Source organism: Clarias gariepinus, chromosome 9 (assembly GCF_024256425.1).
Source record: "Clarias gariepinus isolate MV-2021 ecotype Netherlands chromosome 9, CGAR_prim_01v2, whole genome shotgun sequence".
Taxonomy (NCBI): domain Eukaryota; kingdom Metazoa; phylum Chordata; class Actinopteri; order Siluriformes; family Clariidae; genus Clarias; species Clarias gariepinus.
Genome location: NC_071108.1, coordinates 37,660,001 through 37,675,000, shown reverse-complemented (window position 1 = coordinate 37,675,000; position 15,000 = coordinate 37,660,001). Strand labels below are relative to the sequence as shown.

General features: G+C 48.7%; 1 protein-coding gene across 1 annotated transcript in view; it reads left to right on the top strand.

The window, feature by feature from the left end:
* ipo11 (importin 11) overlaps positions 1-15,000 on the top strand; it is a 34,777-nt gene that overhangs the window by 2,791 nt on the left and 16,986 nt on the right. Inside the window, exons 3-17 of the mRNA XM_053504883.1 lie at positions 1-3; positions 431-503; positions 677-880; positions 2,089-2,221; positions 2,427-2,485; positions 3,628-3,676; positions 3,929-3,999; positions 4,160-4,352; positions 4,459-4,611; positions 5,503-5,546; positions 6,584-6,674; positions 6,770-6,817; positions 14,386-14,491; positions 14,651-14,777; positions 14,926-14,959. The exon at positions 1-3 is cut by the window's left edge and continues 98 nt beyond it. Of these exons, the coding sequence (XP_053360858.1) occupies positions 1-3; positions 431-503; positions 677-880; positions 2,089-2,221; positions 2,427-2,485; positions 3,628-3,676; positions 3,929-3,999; positions 4,160-4,352; positions 4,459-4,611; positions 5,503-5,546; positions 6,584-6,674; positions 6,770-6,817; positions 14,386-14,491; positions 14,651-14,777; positions 14,926-14,959 (1,388 nt within the window). The remainder of the gene's footprint in view (positions 4-430; positions 504-676; positions 881-2,088; positions 2,222-2,426; positions 2,486-3,627; positions 3,677-3,928; positions 4,000-4,159; positions 4,353-4,458; positions 4,612-5,502; positions 5,547-6,583; positions 6,675-6,769; positions 6,818-14,385; positions 14,492-14,650; positions 14,778-14,925; positions 14,960-15,000) is intronic.

Below are 15,000 nucleotides of genomic sequence, written 5' to 3'. Positions count from 1 at the left end.
CAAGTAAGGCACCTGTCTCACTGTCCCTCACCCGTCTCACGCTCCCTCACCTGTCTCACCATCCCTCACCTGTCTCACCCTCTACCACCTGTCTCTCTCACCTGTCTCACCATCCCTCACCCGTCTCACGCTCCCTCACCTGTCTCACCATCCCTCACCTGTCTCACCATCCCTCACCCGTCTCACCCTCTGCCACCTGTCTCTCACCTGTCTCACCCTCTACCACCTGTCTCTCACCTGTCTCACCCTCTACCACCTGTCTCTCTCTCACCTGTCTCACCATCCCTCATTTTTCTCAACCTCTACCACCTGTCTCTCTCTCACCTGTCTCACCATCCCTCATCTATCTTAACCCTCTCACTCCTGTCTTTCTAACTCACCTGTCTCTCTCCCTCTCTAACCTGTCCCATCCCCCCCGTGTGTGTTACAGTGCGATCTCAGACGAGGAGAAAACGTCTCTGCGTGCAGGACTCATCACCAACTTCAATGAGCCTGTCCATCAGGTCACACATACACACACACACACTGTCACTGATAATCAGCCATGTCATGTGTCTTCTAACTGGAAATCAATAAGTGTGTGTGTGAGCGAGATCAATAGGCCAGATATAGAAAGGAAGGTGATGTTGCTGAGGTTGTAAGACTGTTGTGTGTGTGTGTGTGTGTGTGTGTGCAGATTGCGACTCAGATTGCGGTGCTGATAGCGAAGGTGGCGAGGTTGGACTGTCCCCGTCAGTGGCCTGAGCTCGTCCCCGTCCTGCTGGAGGCCATTAAACACCCAGACGAGCTCCATCAGCACCGCGCGCTGCTCACACTCACACACGTCATCAAAACACTCGCCTCCAAATGCCTCAGCACAGACCGCGCACTATTCCAACATGTGAGTGTACCCACACACACACACACACACACACACACACACACAGTGTACAGGTGAGTGTCCAGGTGGATGGTGCCCAGGTGACACCAGGATGTCCAGAGCCGGTTACTGAGGGGGACAGCGGTTATCAGTTTATCCTTCAGGGTGTGTGGACTAATCTGGAAGTGGAACCCGTCAGTAAACAGGAAGTGGAACCCCCCAGTAAACAGGAAGTGGAACCCCCCCCAGTAAACAGGGAGTGGAACCCCCCCCAGTAAACAGGGAGTGGAACCCGTCAGTAAACAGGAAGTGGAACCCGTCAGTAAACAGGAAGTGGAACCTGTCAGTAAACAGGAAGTGGAACCCCCCCCAGTAAACAGGAAGTGGAACCCCCCCCAGTAAACAGGGAGTGGAACCCGTCAGTAAACAGGAAGTGGAACCCGTCAGTAAACAGGAAGTGGAACCCGTCAGTAAACAGGAAGTGGAACCCCCCCCAGTAAACAGGAAGTGGAACCCCCCCCAGTAAACAGGGAGTGGAACCCGTCAGTAAACAGGAAGTGGAACCCGTCAGTAAACAGGGAGTGGAACCCGTCAGTAAACAGGAAGTGGAACCCGTCAGTAAACAGGAAGTGCTCAGCTGAGTTAGAGTCTCTGTGTCTGTCTCATTAGGATTCAGCTCAGTCCTGTAATTTCCTGAAGCTCCTCGAGTGTGTCCTGCCTCCTGTCTTGGATCAGTGTCCTGCTGCAGTGGACACACTGACAAACGCACACACACACACACACACACACACACACGCGCTTCTGCTTTACAGTCTCCTTGTATTTATAAGCACATTTTACAAAGTTTATAGGGTTAAAGTTTATTTACTGAGGATTCTGGAGCTGTAGAGTTTAAACACTGTGGATCTAAAGTCTGACACTGGGGGGGGGGGGTTCTAAAGTCAGGTGTGTGTGTTTGTGTGGGCGGGGGGGTTTTAGAGGCTGATGTGGGGGGGGGTTCTGAGTGAGGGTGGGGTTAGGGTTAGGGTTAGATGCCAAATAAGATGCCAAATGCCTAAATGTAAATGTAAATGGTGAGAACAGAGCTCCATCCTGAACAAAAACATTTCTTTATGAAGTTCTGATAAAAACAGGAAATTACACACACACTTTATTAATGATGCCTTAAAGCAACACACGCACTGCCTCACTCTAATCTTGGTGTGTGTGTGTGTGTGTGTGTGTTGAAGTTGGCCTCCAGCATATACAGCTTCGCCTGCTCCCTGTGGAATCATCACACAGACGCGTTTCTGCTGAAGATACAGACTGGAGATCCACACACAGCTCTCAGTGCGCTGGAACACACACTGCTGTCTCTGAAGGGTACACACACACACACACACACACACACACACACACACACACACGCTTCTCAGGGCCGCTCCTGTGGTGATCTATTAATTGTGGATGGCAGAGGTGTGCCAATACTTTGTGCAGCTCTTGAATTTCAGGATTCCTTGTTTAGAATCACTCAGTAATATGTGTGTGTGTGTGTGTGTGTGTGTGTGTGTGTGTGCTGTACAAACAGTTCTGCGTAAGTTGACAGTAAATGGATTTGTGGAACCTCATCAGAACCTGGAGGTAATGGTAAGTACACACTCAGTCACACACACACACACACACACACACACACACACACACACACACACAGGATTATGACGTACAGATGATAAAAACCTAAATTTAGTGTCTCAGAATATTAGAATATTGTGAAAAACGTGAGTATTAGAGACTCGTGGTGTCACAGTCTAATCAGATAATAAACTCCAAACACCTGCAGAGGTTTTCTTTAGTGTGTTAACGGTCTCTCAGTCTGGGACAGTGGGACACACGATCATGGGGGAGACGGCTGACCTGACAGTTGTCCAGAAGACGATCATTGACACCCTGCACATGAGGTTAAGACACAGGGACGAGCGCCGCCGTGAGGGGAGTGTGGAACTGAAGGAACTGGTGGAGATTCACAAGGAGAGGACAGCAGCTGGAGTTAGTGTCACCATCACAGACGTATCCAGGACACAACTGTCTCAATCCTTACTGTATGTCAAGCCAGTCTTGAACCAGAGATGACATCAGAGACGTCTTACCTTTTCTGTGCATTTTTTTTTTGCATTTAATTTGGAAATCAGTGTCCCATCAGTGTCCCAGTGTCCCAACGCGGTTCGGAGGAAACACGTGATAGTCTTCGCCCTCCTGACTGAGTGGTTGTAGTAGCCTTAATGTGGAGCCCCCTAGTGACGGGGAGGAATTGGACACGACTAAATTAGGGAGAAAATTAGGAAAAAAAAAAGCTAAAGGCCGCTATCAGAGCAACCTGGGCCTCCATACGGTAAGACCTCAGCAGAGACACAGACTGATCGCCTACATGCCACGCCCACTGCTGCAGTAATTCATGTGAAGGAGCCCCGCCCAAACCCCCTTTAAAAATCCCTTTTCTATCTTTTTTTTTTGGTCCTCAGTAATATTGTAATTTTCTGAGATTGAAGTTGGATCTGATTTTTGGGTTTTTCATCGTCTGTAAGTAAAAATCATCACAATGAGAAGAAATAAACACATGGAATATATCAGTCTGTGTAGTGAATCTGTATAATATAGATAGACACACACACACACACACACACTCATATACACTCTAACACTCATGCACACAGTGGTATTAAAGTGTATGTATAAGTGTTCTTTTTTTCCGTGTGTGTGTGTGTGTGTGTGTGTGTGTGTGTGTGTGTTAGGGTTTTCTCAGCGCGGTGTTCGACAGGTTACGGCAGTTCTTACAGTGCTGTGAGTGAACTCTACATCATAGTTATTTATTTATTTATAACTCACTGAGGGAGTCATGAGCACTCCAGCACTCACACACACACACACACACACACACACACACAGATCAGAGTCCCTGCAGTGAGACAGGCTGTGACTCTGTCCTGTACACACACTGTAAAACTCATCTTCACAAATAATACATTCTAACCTTTAGTTCATCCAACGTGTGTGTCTGTGTGTGTGTGTGTGTGTGTGTGTGTGTGTGTTCAGGTGGGTGTGTGCAGGCAGATCACGCCTGCAGAGAGAAACTGGAGAAGATCACCATCCTCTACACAAAAGTGGTACGCTGCAGCGTTTCATTTACACACACACTTACACACAGACACACACACACACACACACACACACACACGACTCTGCTGGAGGTTTACTGCACTGTTATTACACTCGTCTTTAACTCACATTGACACATTGTGTGTGTGTGTGTGTGTGTGTGTGTAGTTGCTGGACTTCCTGGAGACACACCCGCTCTCGTTCATCCCCCTGATCCAGCGCTGTCTGGAGTTCTGTGTGCTGTTCGTGTTCACCGAGCGCGGCGACGGTCTCGTGTTCGAGCGCTTCATCGTCCAGTGCATGAACCTCCTCAAGATGATCATCAAGAACGAGGCCTACAGACTGGCCAAGAACCCTGAGGGTACGGGGGAGGGGGGAGTCGCACTGACACACCGCGCGGAACACCATGCTAATGTTCAGGGTGTGAGATTAAAGTGTGTGTGTGTGTGTGTGTGTGTGTGTTACAGACAGTAAAGCGGAGAGTCTGGAGGCTGACAGGATAAAGTCTACGTTCTTCACACACTCCACTCTGACTGAGATCTGTAAACGACTCGTCTCCAAGTACTTCCTCTTAACACAGGAAGAGCTCACCATGTGGGAGGAGGACCCCGAGAGCTTCGGTACGCAAGTCCAATCTACACACCCCTGATCACCAGCACTAACACACACTCACTGTCTAGCTGTTAACCCCGCCTCTTTTACACTGTGATTGGCTTTTATTCATCTAACAGCGTGTGTCTGATCTAATCACGCCTAATAGCGTGTGTCTGATCTAATTTTGCCCAATAGCGTGTCTGATCTAATTACGCCCAACAGCGTGTCTGATCTAATCACGTCTAACAGCGTGTATCTGATCTAATCACGCCTAACCAGTGTGTCTAATCTAATCACGCCTAACCTGTGTGTCTGATCTAATTATGCTTAACAGCGGGTGTCTGATCTATATAACAGCGCGTGTCTGATCTAATCATGACTAACAGCGTGTGTCTGATCTAATTATGCTTAACAGCGGGTGTCTGATCTATATAACAGCGTGTGTCTGATCTAATCATGACTAACAGCGTGTGTCTGATCTAATCACGCCTAATAGCGTGTGTCTGATCCAATGGCCTAAGAGTGTCTGGAGGTCTCTATAAGAGGGTGTGTGTGTGTGTGTGTGTGTCTGTCTGAAACACACACACTATCAGTAAGACCTGAACTAATGAAGCCCTGGTTTATTTGTTGCCGGTGAGTGTGATGTCACGGCGGCGGTGGCGGCGGCGTTAGTGTTGTTGACTTCCTGTTTCGGCGGTGTGGGCGGCGGTGTCGAACCCTGAGGCCCTGAGTCTCTGTGACTGCAGACAGAGCGAGGGACTGAATCTAATTTCCTGCGAGCGGCGGGTCGGCGGTGTTTATCGGAGCGCTGTGGTTATTAAAACCTGAGATGGAGCTCGGTGATGAGTCACGCCGAGGCCACACCCACTTCTCACACACTCTGTCTGTCTGTCTGTCTGTCTGTCTGTTCCCTCCAGCTGTCGAGGAGACGGGAGGGGATTCATGGAAATACAGTTTACGGGTGAGTATACACACACACACACACACACACATCGTCAGATCAGCTGCTCTCCTCCACATGTCACTTCCTGTAGGTTTATATACAGATGTTGGTGTGTGTGTGTGTGTGTGTGTGTGTGTGTGTGTGTGTTACACTTTATAATAGTTTTACTTTAAACGCTTGGGTTTTTACTGATTGTGTTGTTACCATGGCGACGCTCAGCAACACTGACAATGGGGTTGTATTTTATTTTGTGTTTGTATTTGTTGCATCTTTGCAAAATCTAAATGCAGAGCTGTGTGTGTGTGTGTGTGTGTGTGTGTGAGATGATTACTCATCTTCACCCATTGCCCCAAACACACTGAAGTGAATACATTGGTTCAGATTAAGCAGAGAGAATCACACACACACACACACACACACACACACACACACACACCCGCTGATTGTGTTATTGATCGTGTCAAGTGTCTTTAACACACACTGTCCACGCTTCGTTTAACTCTTTTGTGCTGGAGTGTACACATGACTACATCTGACGTGACCTCCACTTATGCCCTTCATCTCTGTGTGTGTGTGTGTGTGTGTGTGTGTGTGTGTGTGTGTGTGTGTGTGTGTGATTAATCTGAACCGACGTTTTCACTTCAGCTGATTATTTACACTGTAAGTTCAGGAGGAACAAACACCAGAGGAGTGTCACTATAATAATAATAATAATGTGGTTTTATATATATAAATGAGCTTGTAGTTGTGTGTGTGTGTGTATGTGTGTGTGTGTGTGTATGGGTGTATGTGGGTGTATGTGGGTGTGTGTGTGCGCGTATGTGTGTGTATGTATATGGGTGTATGTGGGTGTGCGTATGTGTGTGTGTGTATGTGTGTGTATGTGTGTGTCTGATGATGAGAAGACTGTGTTGAGAGAGAAAGCTCACTGAGGAACACTCACTCTGTATCTCACTCTCTTACTGATTATCTGACTTCATTATTTCAGTGACATCATGACCATAAATAAACTGTGTGTGTGTGTGTGTGTGTGTGTGTGTGTGTGTGTGTTACAGCCGTGTACAGAGGTTTTGTTCCTGGACCTTTTCCACAACTACAGTGAGACCCTGACTCCAGTGCTGCTGGACATGGTGCACTCAATACAGGGTGAGACACACACACACACACACACACACACACACACACACACACATACACACAAACCATATGTATCTTACTCTTTCTCTCTCTCTTTCACTCAGGTCTCAGTAATGTAGATGATCCAGCACAGATGCTGATGAAGGATTCAGGTAGGATTTTCTTTTATATTTATGTCCCTGTCCCTGTCTCTGTCTGTCTGTCTTCCTTTTGTCTGTCTCTGTCTCTCCCCCTCTCCCTGTCACACACAGTGTAGTGTTCATGGCACACAGATCACAGCGCTGCTCATCAGCTCTTTCCACGCAGCAGTAATGACATCACAGCACTCTCACACACCATGTTCATCTAAACCACAAGTTCTCCTCAGTCCGGGTTCTCCTCAGTCCGGGTTCTCCTCACGCCGGGTTCTCCTCACGCCGGGTTCTCCTCACGCCGGGTTCTTCTCACGCCGGGTTCCCCTCACGCCGGGTTCCCCTCACACTGGGTTCTCCTGCAGTCCGACAAACTCTTCTATTAGATAAAGTCAGACTCAAACTCTGGCTCTGGTCCTTCATCAGCAGGTTCATCAAAGTTTATCATAGGAGAACCTCAGGGTTCAGGCGCGCACACACTCACACACACACACGCACGCGCACACACACAGAGCCAGCAATAAGACTCTGATTAAATTACCCTCAGATCATAAATTTATGGACAGTGGAGGTGTTCCTGTCTCACCACACACTGCAGAGATCTTCCTGGTTTAGAGTGGAGACCTTAGAGCTGTTACTGCTGGAGCTCTCGTATAAACCTCTCACACAGGGGGCGGAGCCTATCAGCTAACACCGCTAATCCTACCCCACTAACCTGTCTGTCTCTCCTCTGCGTATAACTCTGACCCGTCTGTCTCTCCTCAATGTATAACTCTGACCTGTCTGTCTCTCCTCTGTGTATAACTCTGACCTGTCTGTCTCTCCTCTGTGTATAACTCTTACCCGTCTGTCTCTCCTCGGTGTATAACTCTGACCTGTCTGTCTCTCCTCTGTGTATAACTCTGACCCGTCTGTCTCTCCTCGGTGTATAACTCTGACCTGTCTGTCTCTCCTCAGTGTATAACTCTGACCTGTCTGTCTCTCCTCTGTGTATAACTCTGACCCGTCTGTCTCTCCTCTGTGTATAACTCTGACCTGTCTGTCTCTCCTCAGTGTATAACTCTGACCTGTCTGTCTCTCCTCTGTGTATAACTCTGACCTGTCTGTCTCTCCTCTGTGTATAACTCTGACCCGTCTGTCTCTCCTCGGTGTATAACTCTGACCTGTCTGTCTCTCCTCAGTGTATAACTCTGACCTGTCTGTCTCTCCTCTGTGTATAACTCTGACCCGTCTGTCTCTCCTCGGTGTATAACTCTGACCCGTCTGTCTCTCCTCGGTGTATAAGTCTGACCTGTCTGTCTCTCCTCGGTGTATAAGTCTGACCCGTCTGTCTCTCCTCTGTGTATAACTTTGACCCGTCTGTCTCTCCTCGGTGTATAACTCTGACCCGTCTGTCTCTCCTCGGTGTATAACTCTGACCCGTCTGTCTCTCCTCTGTGTATAACTCTGACCCGTCTGTCTCTCCTCTGTGTATAACTCTGACCTGTCTGTCTCTCCTCGGTGTATAACTCTGACCTGTCTGTTTCTCCTCAGTGTATAACTCTGACCTGTCTGTCTCTCCTCTGTGTATAACTCTGACCTGTCTGTCTCTCCTCGGTGTATAACGCTAACCTGTCTCTCCTCGGTGTATAACTCTTACCCGTCTGTCTCTCCTCGGTGTATAACTCTAACCCGTCTGTCTCTCCTCTGTGTATAACTCTGACCCGTCTGTCTCTCCTCGGTGTATAACGCTAACCTGTCTCTCCTCGGTGTATAACTCTGACCCGTCTGTCTCTCCTCGGTGTATAACTCTGACCCGTCTGTCTCTCCTCGGTGTATAACTCTGACCCGTCTGTCTCTCCTCGGTGTATAACTCTGACCTGTCTGTCTCTCCTCAGTGTATAACTCTGACCCGTCTGTCTCTCCTCGGTGTATAACTCTGACCCGTCTGTCTCTCCTCTGTGTATAACTCTGACCTGTCTGTCTCTCCTCTGTGTATAACTCTGACCTGTCTGTCTCTCCTCAGTGTATAACGCTAACCTGTCTCTCCTCGGTGTATAACTCTTACCCGTCTGTCTCTCCTCGGTGTATAACTCTAACCCGTCTGTCTCTCCTCTGTGTATAACTCTGACCCGTCTGTCTCTCCTCGGTGTATAACGCTAACCTGTCTCTCCTCGGTGTATAACTCTGACCCGTCTGTCTCTCCTCGGTGTATAACTCTGACCCGTCTGTCTCTCCTTGGTGTATAACTCTGACCTGTCTGTCTCTCCTCTGTGTATAACTCTGACCCGTCTGTCTCTCCTCTGTGTATAACTCTGACCTGTCTCTCCTGTGTGTATAACTCTGACCTGTCTGTCTCTCCTCGGTGTATAACTCTGACCTGTCTGTCTCTCCTCGGTGTCTAACTCTGACCCGTCTGTCTCTCCTCTGTGTATAACCCTGACCTGTCTGTCTCTCCTCTGTGTATAACTCTGACCCGTCTGTCTCTCCTCAATGTATAACTCTGACCTGTCTGTCTCTCCTCAGTGTATAACTCTGACCTGTCTGTCTCTCCTCTGTGTATAACTCTGACCCGTCTGTCTCTCCTCTGTGTATAACTCTGACCCGTCTGTCTCTCCTCTGTGTATAACTCTTACCCGTCTGTCTCTCCTCAGTGTATAACTCTGACCTGTCTGTCTCTCCTCTGTGTATAACTCTGACCCGTCTGTCTCTCCTCGGTGTATAACTCTGACCCGTCTGTCTCTCCTCTGTGTATAACTCTGACCCGTCTGTCTCTCCTCTGTGTATAACTTTGACCCGTCTGTCTCTCCTCGGTGTATAACTCTGACCTGTCTGTCTCTCCTCAATGTATAACTCTGACCTGTCTGTCTCTCCTCAGTGTATAACTCTGACCTGTCTGTCTCTCCTCTGTGTATAACTCTGACCCGTCTGTCTCTCCTCTGTGTATAACTCTGACCCGTCTGTCTCTCCTCTGTGTATAACTCTTACCCGTCTGTCTCTCCTCAGTGTATAACTCTGACCCGTCTGTCTCTCCTCAGTGTATAACTCTGACCTGTCTGTCTCTCCTCTGTGTATAACTCTGACCTGTCTGTCTCTCCTCTGTGTATAACTCTGACCTGTCTGTCTCTCCTCTGTGTATAACTCTGACCCGTCTGTCTCTCCTCTGTGTATAACTCTGACCCGTCTGTCTCTCCTCTGTGTATAACCCTGACCTGTCTGTCTCTCCTCGGTGTATAACTCTGACCTGTCTGTCTCTCCTCGGTGTATAACTCTGACCCGTCTGTCTCTCCTCGGTGTATAACTCTGACCCGTCTGTCTCTCCTCGGTGTATAACTCTGACCTGTCTGTCTCTCCTCGGTGTATAACTCTGACCTGTCTGTCTCTCCTCGGTGTATAACTTTGACCCGTCTGTCTCTCCTCGGTGTATAACTCTGACCCGTCTGTCTCTCCTCGGTGTATAACTCTGACCCGTCTGTCTCTCCTCGGTGTATAACTCTGACCCGTCTGTCTCTCCTCGGTGTATAACTCTGACCTGTCTGTCTCTCCTCTGTGTATAACTCTGACCCGTCTGTCTCTCCTCGGTGTATAACTCTGACCCGTCTGTCTCTCCTCGGTGTATAACTCTGACCCGTCTGTCTCTCCTCTGTGTATAACTTTGACCCGTCTGTCTCTCCTCGGTGTATAACTCTGACCTGTCTGTCTCTCCTCGGTGTATAACTCTGACCTGTCTGTCTCTCCTCGGTGTATAACTCTGACCCGTCTGTCTCTCCTCGGTGTATAACTCTGACCCGTCTGTCTCTCCTCTGTGTATAACTCTGACCTGTCTGTCTCTCCTCTGTGTATAACTCTGACCTGTCTGTCTCTCCTCTGTGTATAACTCTGACCCGTCTGTCTCTCCTCTGTGTATAACTCTGACCCGTCTGTCTCTCCTCTGTGTATAACTCTGACCCGTCAGTCTCTCCTCTGTGTATAACTCTGACCCGTCAGTCTCTCCTCTGTGTATAACTCTGACCTGTCTGTCTCTCCTCTGTGTATAACTCTGACCTGTCTGTCTCTCCTCTGTGTATAACTCTGACCTGTCTGTCTCTCCTCTGTGTATAACTCTGACCTGTCTGTCTCTCCTCTGTGTATAACTCTGACCCGTCAGTCTCTCCTCTGTGTATAACTCTGACCTGTCTGTCTCTCCTCTGTGTATAACTCTGACCCGTCTGTCTCTCCTCTGTGTATAACTCTGACCCGTCTGTCTCTCCTCTGTGTATAACTCTGACCCGTCTGTCTCTCCTCTGTGTATAACTCTGACCCGTCTGTCTCTCCTCTGTGTATAACTCTGACCTGTCTGTCTCTCCTCTGTGTATAACCCTGACCCGTCTGTCTCTCCTCAGTGTATAACTCTGACCTGTCTGTCTCTCCTCTGTGTATAACTCTGACCCGTCTGTCTCTCCTCTGTGTATAACTCTGACCCGTCTGTCTCTCCTCTGTGTATAACTCTGACCCGTCTGTCTCTCCTCTGTGTATAACTCTTACCCGTCTGTCTCTCCTCAGTGTATAACTCTGACCTGTCTGTCTCTCCTCTGTGTATAACTCTGACCCGTCTGTCTCTCCTCGGTGTATAACTCTGACCCGTCTGTCTCTCCTCTGTGTATAACTCTGACCCGTCTGTCTCTCCTCTGTGTATAACTTTGACCCGTCTGTCTCTCCTCGGTGTATAACTCTGACCTGTCTGTCTCTCCTCACTGTATAACTCTGACCTGTCTGTCTCTCCTCAGTGTATAACTCTGACCTGTCTGTCTCTCCTCTGTGTATAACTCTGACCCGTCTGTCTCTCCTCTGTGTATAACTCTGACCCGTCTGTCTCTCCTCTGTGTATAACTCTTACCCGTCTGTCTCTCCTCAGTGTATAACTCTGACCCGTCTGTCTCTCCTCAGTGTATAACTCTGACCCGTCTGTCTCTCCTCTGTGTATAACTCTGACCCGTCTGTCTCTCCTCGGTGTATAACTCTGACCCGTCTGTCTCTCCTCTGTGTATAACTCTGACCCGTCTGTCTCTCCTCTGTGTATATCTCTGACCCGTCTGTCTCTCCTCTGTGTATAACTCTGACCCGTCTGTCTCTCCTCTGTGTATAACTCTGACCCGTCAGTCTCTCCTCTGTGTATAACTCTGACCCGTCTGTCTCTCCTCTGTGTATAACTCTGACCTGTCTGTCTCTCCTCTGTGTATAACTCTGACCTGTCTGTCTCTCCTCTGTGTATAACTCTGACCTGTCTGTCTCTCCTCTGTGTATAACTCTGACCCGTCTGTCTCTCCTCTGTGTATAACTCTGACCCGTCTGTCTCTCCTCTGTGTATAACCCTGACCTGTCTGTCTCTCCTCTGTGTATAACCCTGACCTGTCTGTCTCTCCTCGGTGTATAACTCTGACCCGTCTGTCTCTCCTCGGTGTATAACTCTGACCCGTCTGTCTCTCCTCGGTGTATAACTCTGACCCGTCTGTCTCTCCTCTGTGTATAACTCTGACCTGTCTGTCTCTCCTCGGTGTATAACTCTGACCTGTCTGTCTCTCCTCGGTGTCTAACTCTGACCCGTCTGTCTCTCCTCTGTGTATAACCCTGACCTGTCTGTCTCTCCTCTGTGTATAACTCTGACCCGTCTGTCTCCCCTCAATGTATAACTCTGACCTGTCTGTCTCTCCTCAGTGTATAACTCTGACCCGTCTGTCTCTCCTCTGTGTATAACTCTGACCCGTCTGTCTCTCCTCTGTGTATAACTCTGACCCGTCTGTCTCTCCTCGGTGTATAACTCTGACCCGTCTGTCTCTCCTCTGTGTATAACTCTGACCTGTCTGTCTCTCCTCTGTGTATATCTCTGACCCGTCTGTCTCTCCTCTGTGTATAACTCTGACCCGTCTGTCTCTCCTCTGTGTATAACTCTGACCCGTCAGTCTCTCCTCTGTGTATAACTCTGACCCGTCTGTCTCTCCTCTGTGTATAACTCTGACCTGTCTGTCTCTCCTCTGTGTATAACTCTGACCTGTCTGTCTCTCCTCAGTGTATAACTCTGACCTGTCTGTCTCTCCTCTGTGTATAACTCTGACCTGTCTGTCTCTCCTCTGTGTATAACTCTGACCCGTCTGTCTCTCCTCTGTGTATAACTCTGACCCGTCTGTCTCTCCTCTGTGTATAACCCTGACCTGTCTGTCTCTCCTCGGTGTATAACTCTGACCCGTCTGTCTCTCCTCGGTGTATAACTCTGACCCGTCTGTCTCTCCTCGGTGTATAACTCTGACCCGTCTGTCTCTCCTCTGTGTATAACTCTGACCTGTCTGTCTCTCCTCGGTGTATAACTCTGACCTGTCTGTCTCTCCTCGGTGTATAACTCTGACCCGTCTGTCTCTCCTCGGTGTATAACTCTGACCCGTCTGTCTCTCCTCGGTGTATAACTCTGACCCGTCTGTCTCTCCTCGGTGTATAACTCTGACCCGTCTGTCTCTCCTCGGTGTATAACTCTGACCTGTCTGTCTCTCCTCTGTGTATAACTCTGACCCGTCTGTCTCTCCTCGGTGTATAACTCTGACCCGTCTGTCTCTCCTCTGTGTATAACTCTGACCCGTCTGTCTCTCCTCTGTGTATAACTTTGACCCGTCTGTCTCTCCTCGGTGTATAACTCTGACCTGTCTGTCTCTCCTCGGTGTATAACTCTGACCCGTCTGTCTCTCCTCGGTGTATAACTCTGACCCGTCTGTCTCTCCTCGGTGTATAACTCTGACCCGTCTGTCTCTCCTCTGTGTATAACTCTGACCTGTCTGTCTCTCCTCTGTGTATATCTCTGACCTGTCTGTCTCTCCTCGGTGTATAACTCTGACCTGTCTGTCTCTCCTCTGTGTATAACTCTGACCCGTCTGTCTCTCCTCTGTGTATAACTCTGACCTGTCTGTCTCTCCTCTGTGTATAACTCTGACCTGTCTGTCTCTCCTCTGTGTATAACTCTGACCTGTCTGTCTCTCCTCTGTGTATAACTCTGACCTGTCTGTCTCTCCTCTGTGTATAACTCTGACCCGTCTGTCTCTCCTCTGTGTATAACTCTGACCCGTCAGTCTCTCCTCTGTGTATAACTCTGACCTGTCTGTCTCTCCTCTGTGTATAACTCTGACCCGTCTGTCTCTCCTCTGTGTATAACTCTGACCCGTCTGTCTCTCCTCTGTGTATAACTCTGACCCGTCTGTCTCTCCTCTGTGTATAACTCTGACCCGTCTGTCTCTCCTCTGTGTATAACTCTGACCTGTCTGTCTCTCCTCTGTGTATAACCCTGACCCGTCTGTCTCTCCTCAGTGTATAACTCTGACCTGTCTGTCTCTCCTCTGTGTATAACTCTGACCCGTCTGTCTCTCCTCTGTGTATAACTCTGACCCGTCTGTCTCTCCTCAGTGTATAACTCTGACCTGTCTGTCTCTCCTCTGTGTATAACTCTGACCTGTCTCTCCTCGGTGTATAACTCTGACCCGTCTGTCTCTCCTCGGTGTATAACCCTGACCTGTCTGTCTCTCCTCAGTGTATAACTCTGACCTGTCTGTCTCTCCTCTGTGTATAACTCTGACCTGTCTGTCTCTCCTCAGTGTATAACGCGGTGGGCTTGGCGGCGTACGAGTTGTTCGACAGTGTGGATTTTGATCAGTGGTTTAATAATCAGCTGCTGATGGAACTTCAGTTTAACCACAGCAGGTAGTGAACTGTGTGTGTGTGTGTGTGTGTGTGTGTGTGTGTGTGTGTGTGTGTGTGTGAGAAATAGTGCGTGCCTCAGTAACACACATTAGAGTTCAGGAAGGCTTTTAATCACAGTGTGTGTGTGTATGTGTGTGTGTGTGTGTGTGTGTGCTGCAGGTATAAGGTGATTAGGAGGCGTGTGATCTGGTTGGTCGGTCAGTGGATCTCAGTGAAGTTTAAACAGGAGTTGCGCCCCCTGCTGTACGAAATCATTCTCAGCCTCCTGCAGGATCCGGATCTAGTGGTGAGAACATCACACACACACACACAGACATACACACACTCACACAGACATACACACACTCACACACACACGCATGTTGTTGATTTCATTATTATTTATAATGCATTGTCTCCATGTGTGTGTGTGTGTGTGTGTGTGTGTGTATCAGGTTCGTATTGAGACGGCGACAACACTGAAGCTCAATATCCTTCACTCTGTGTGTAGTTTGTGTGTGTGATGTGAT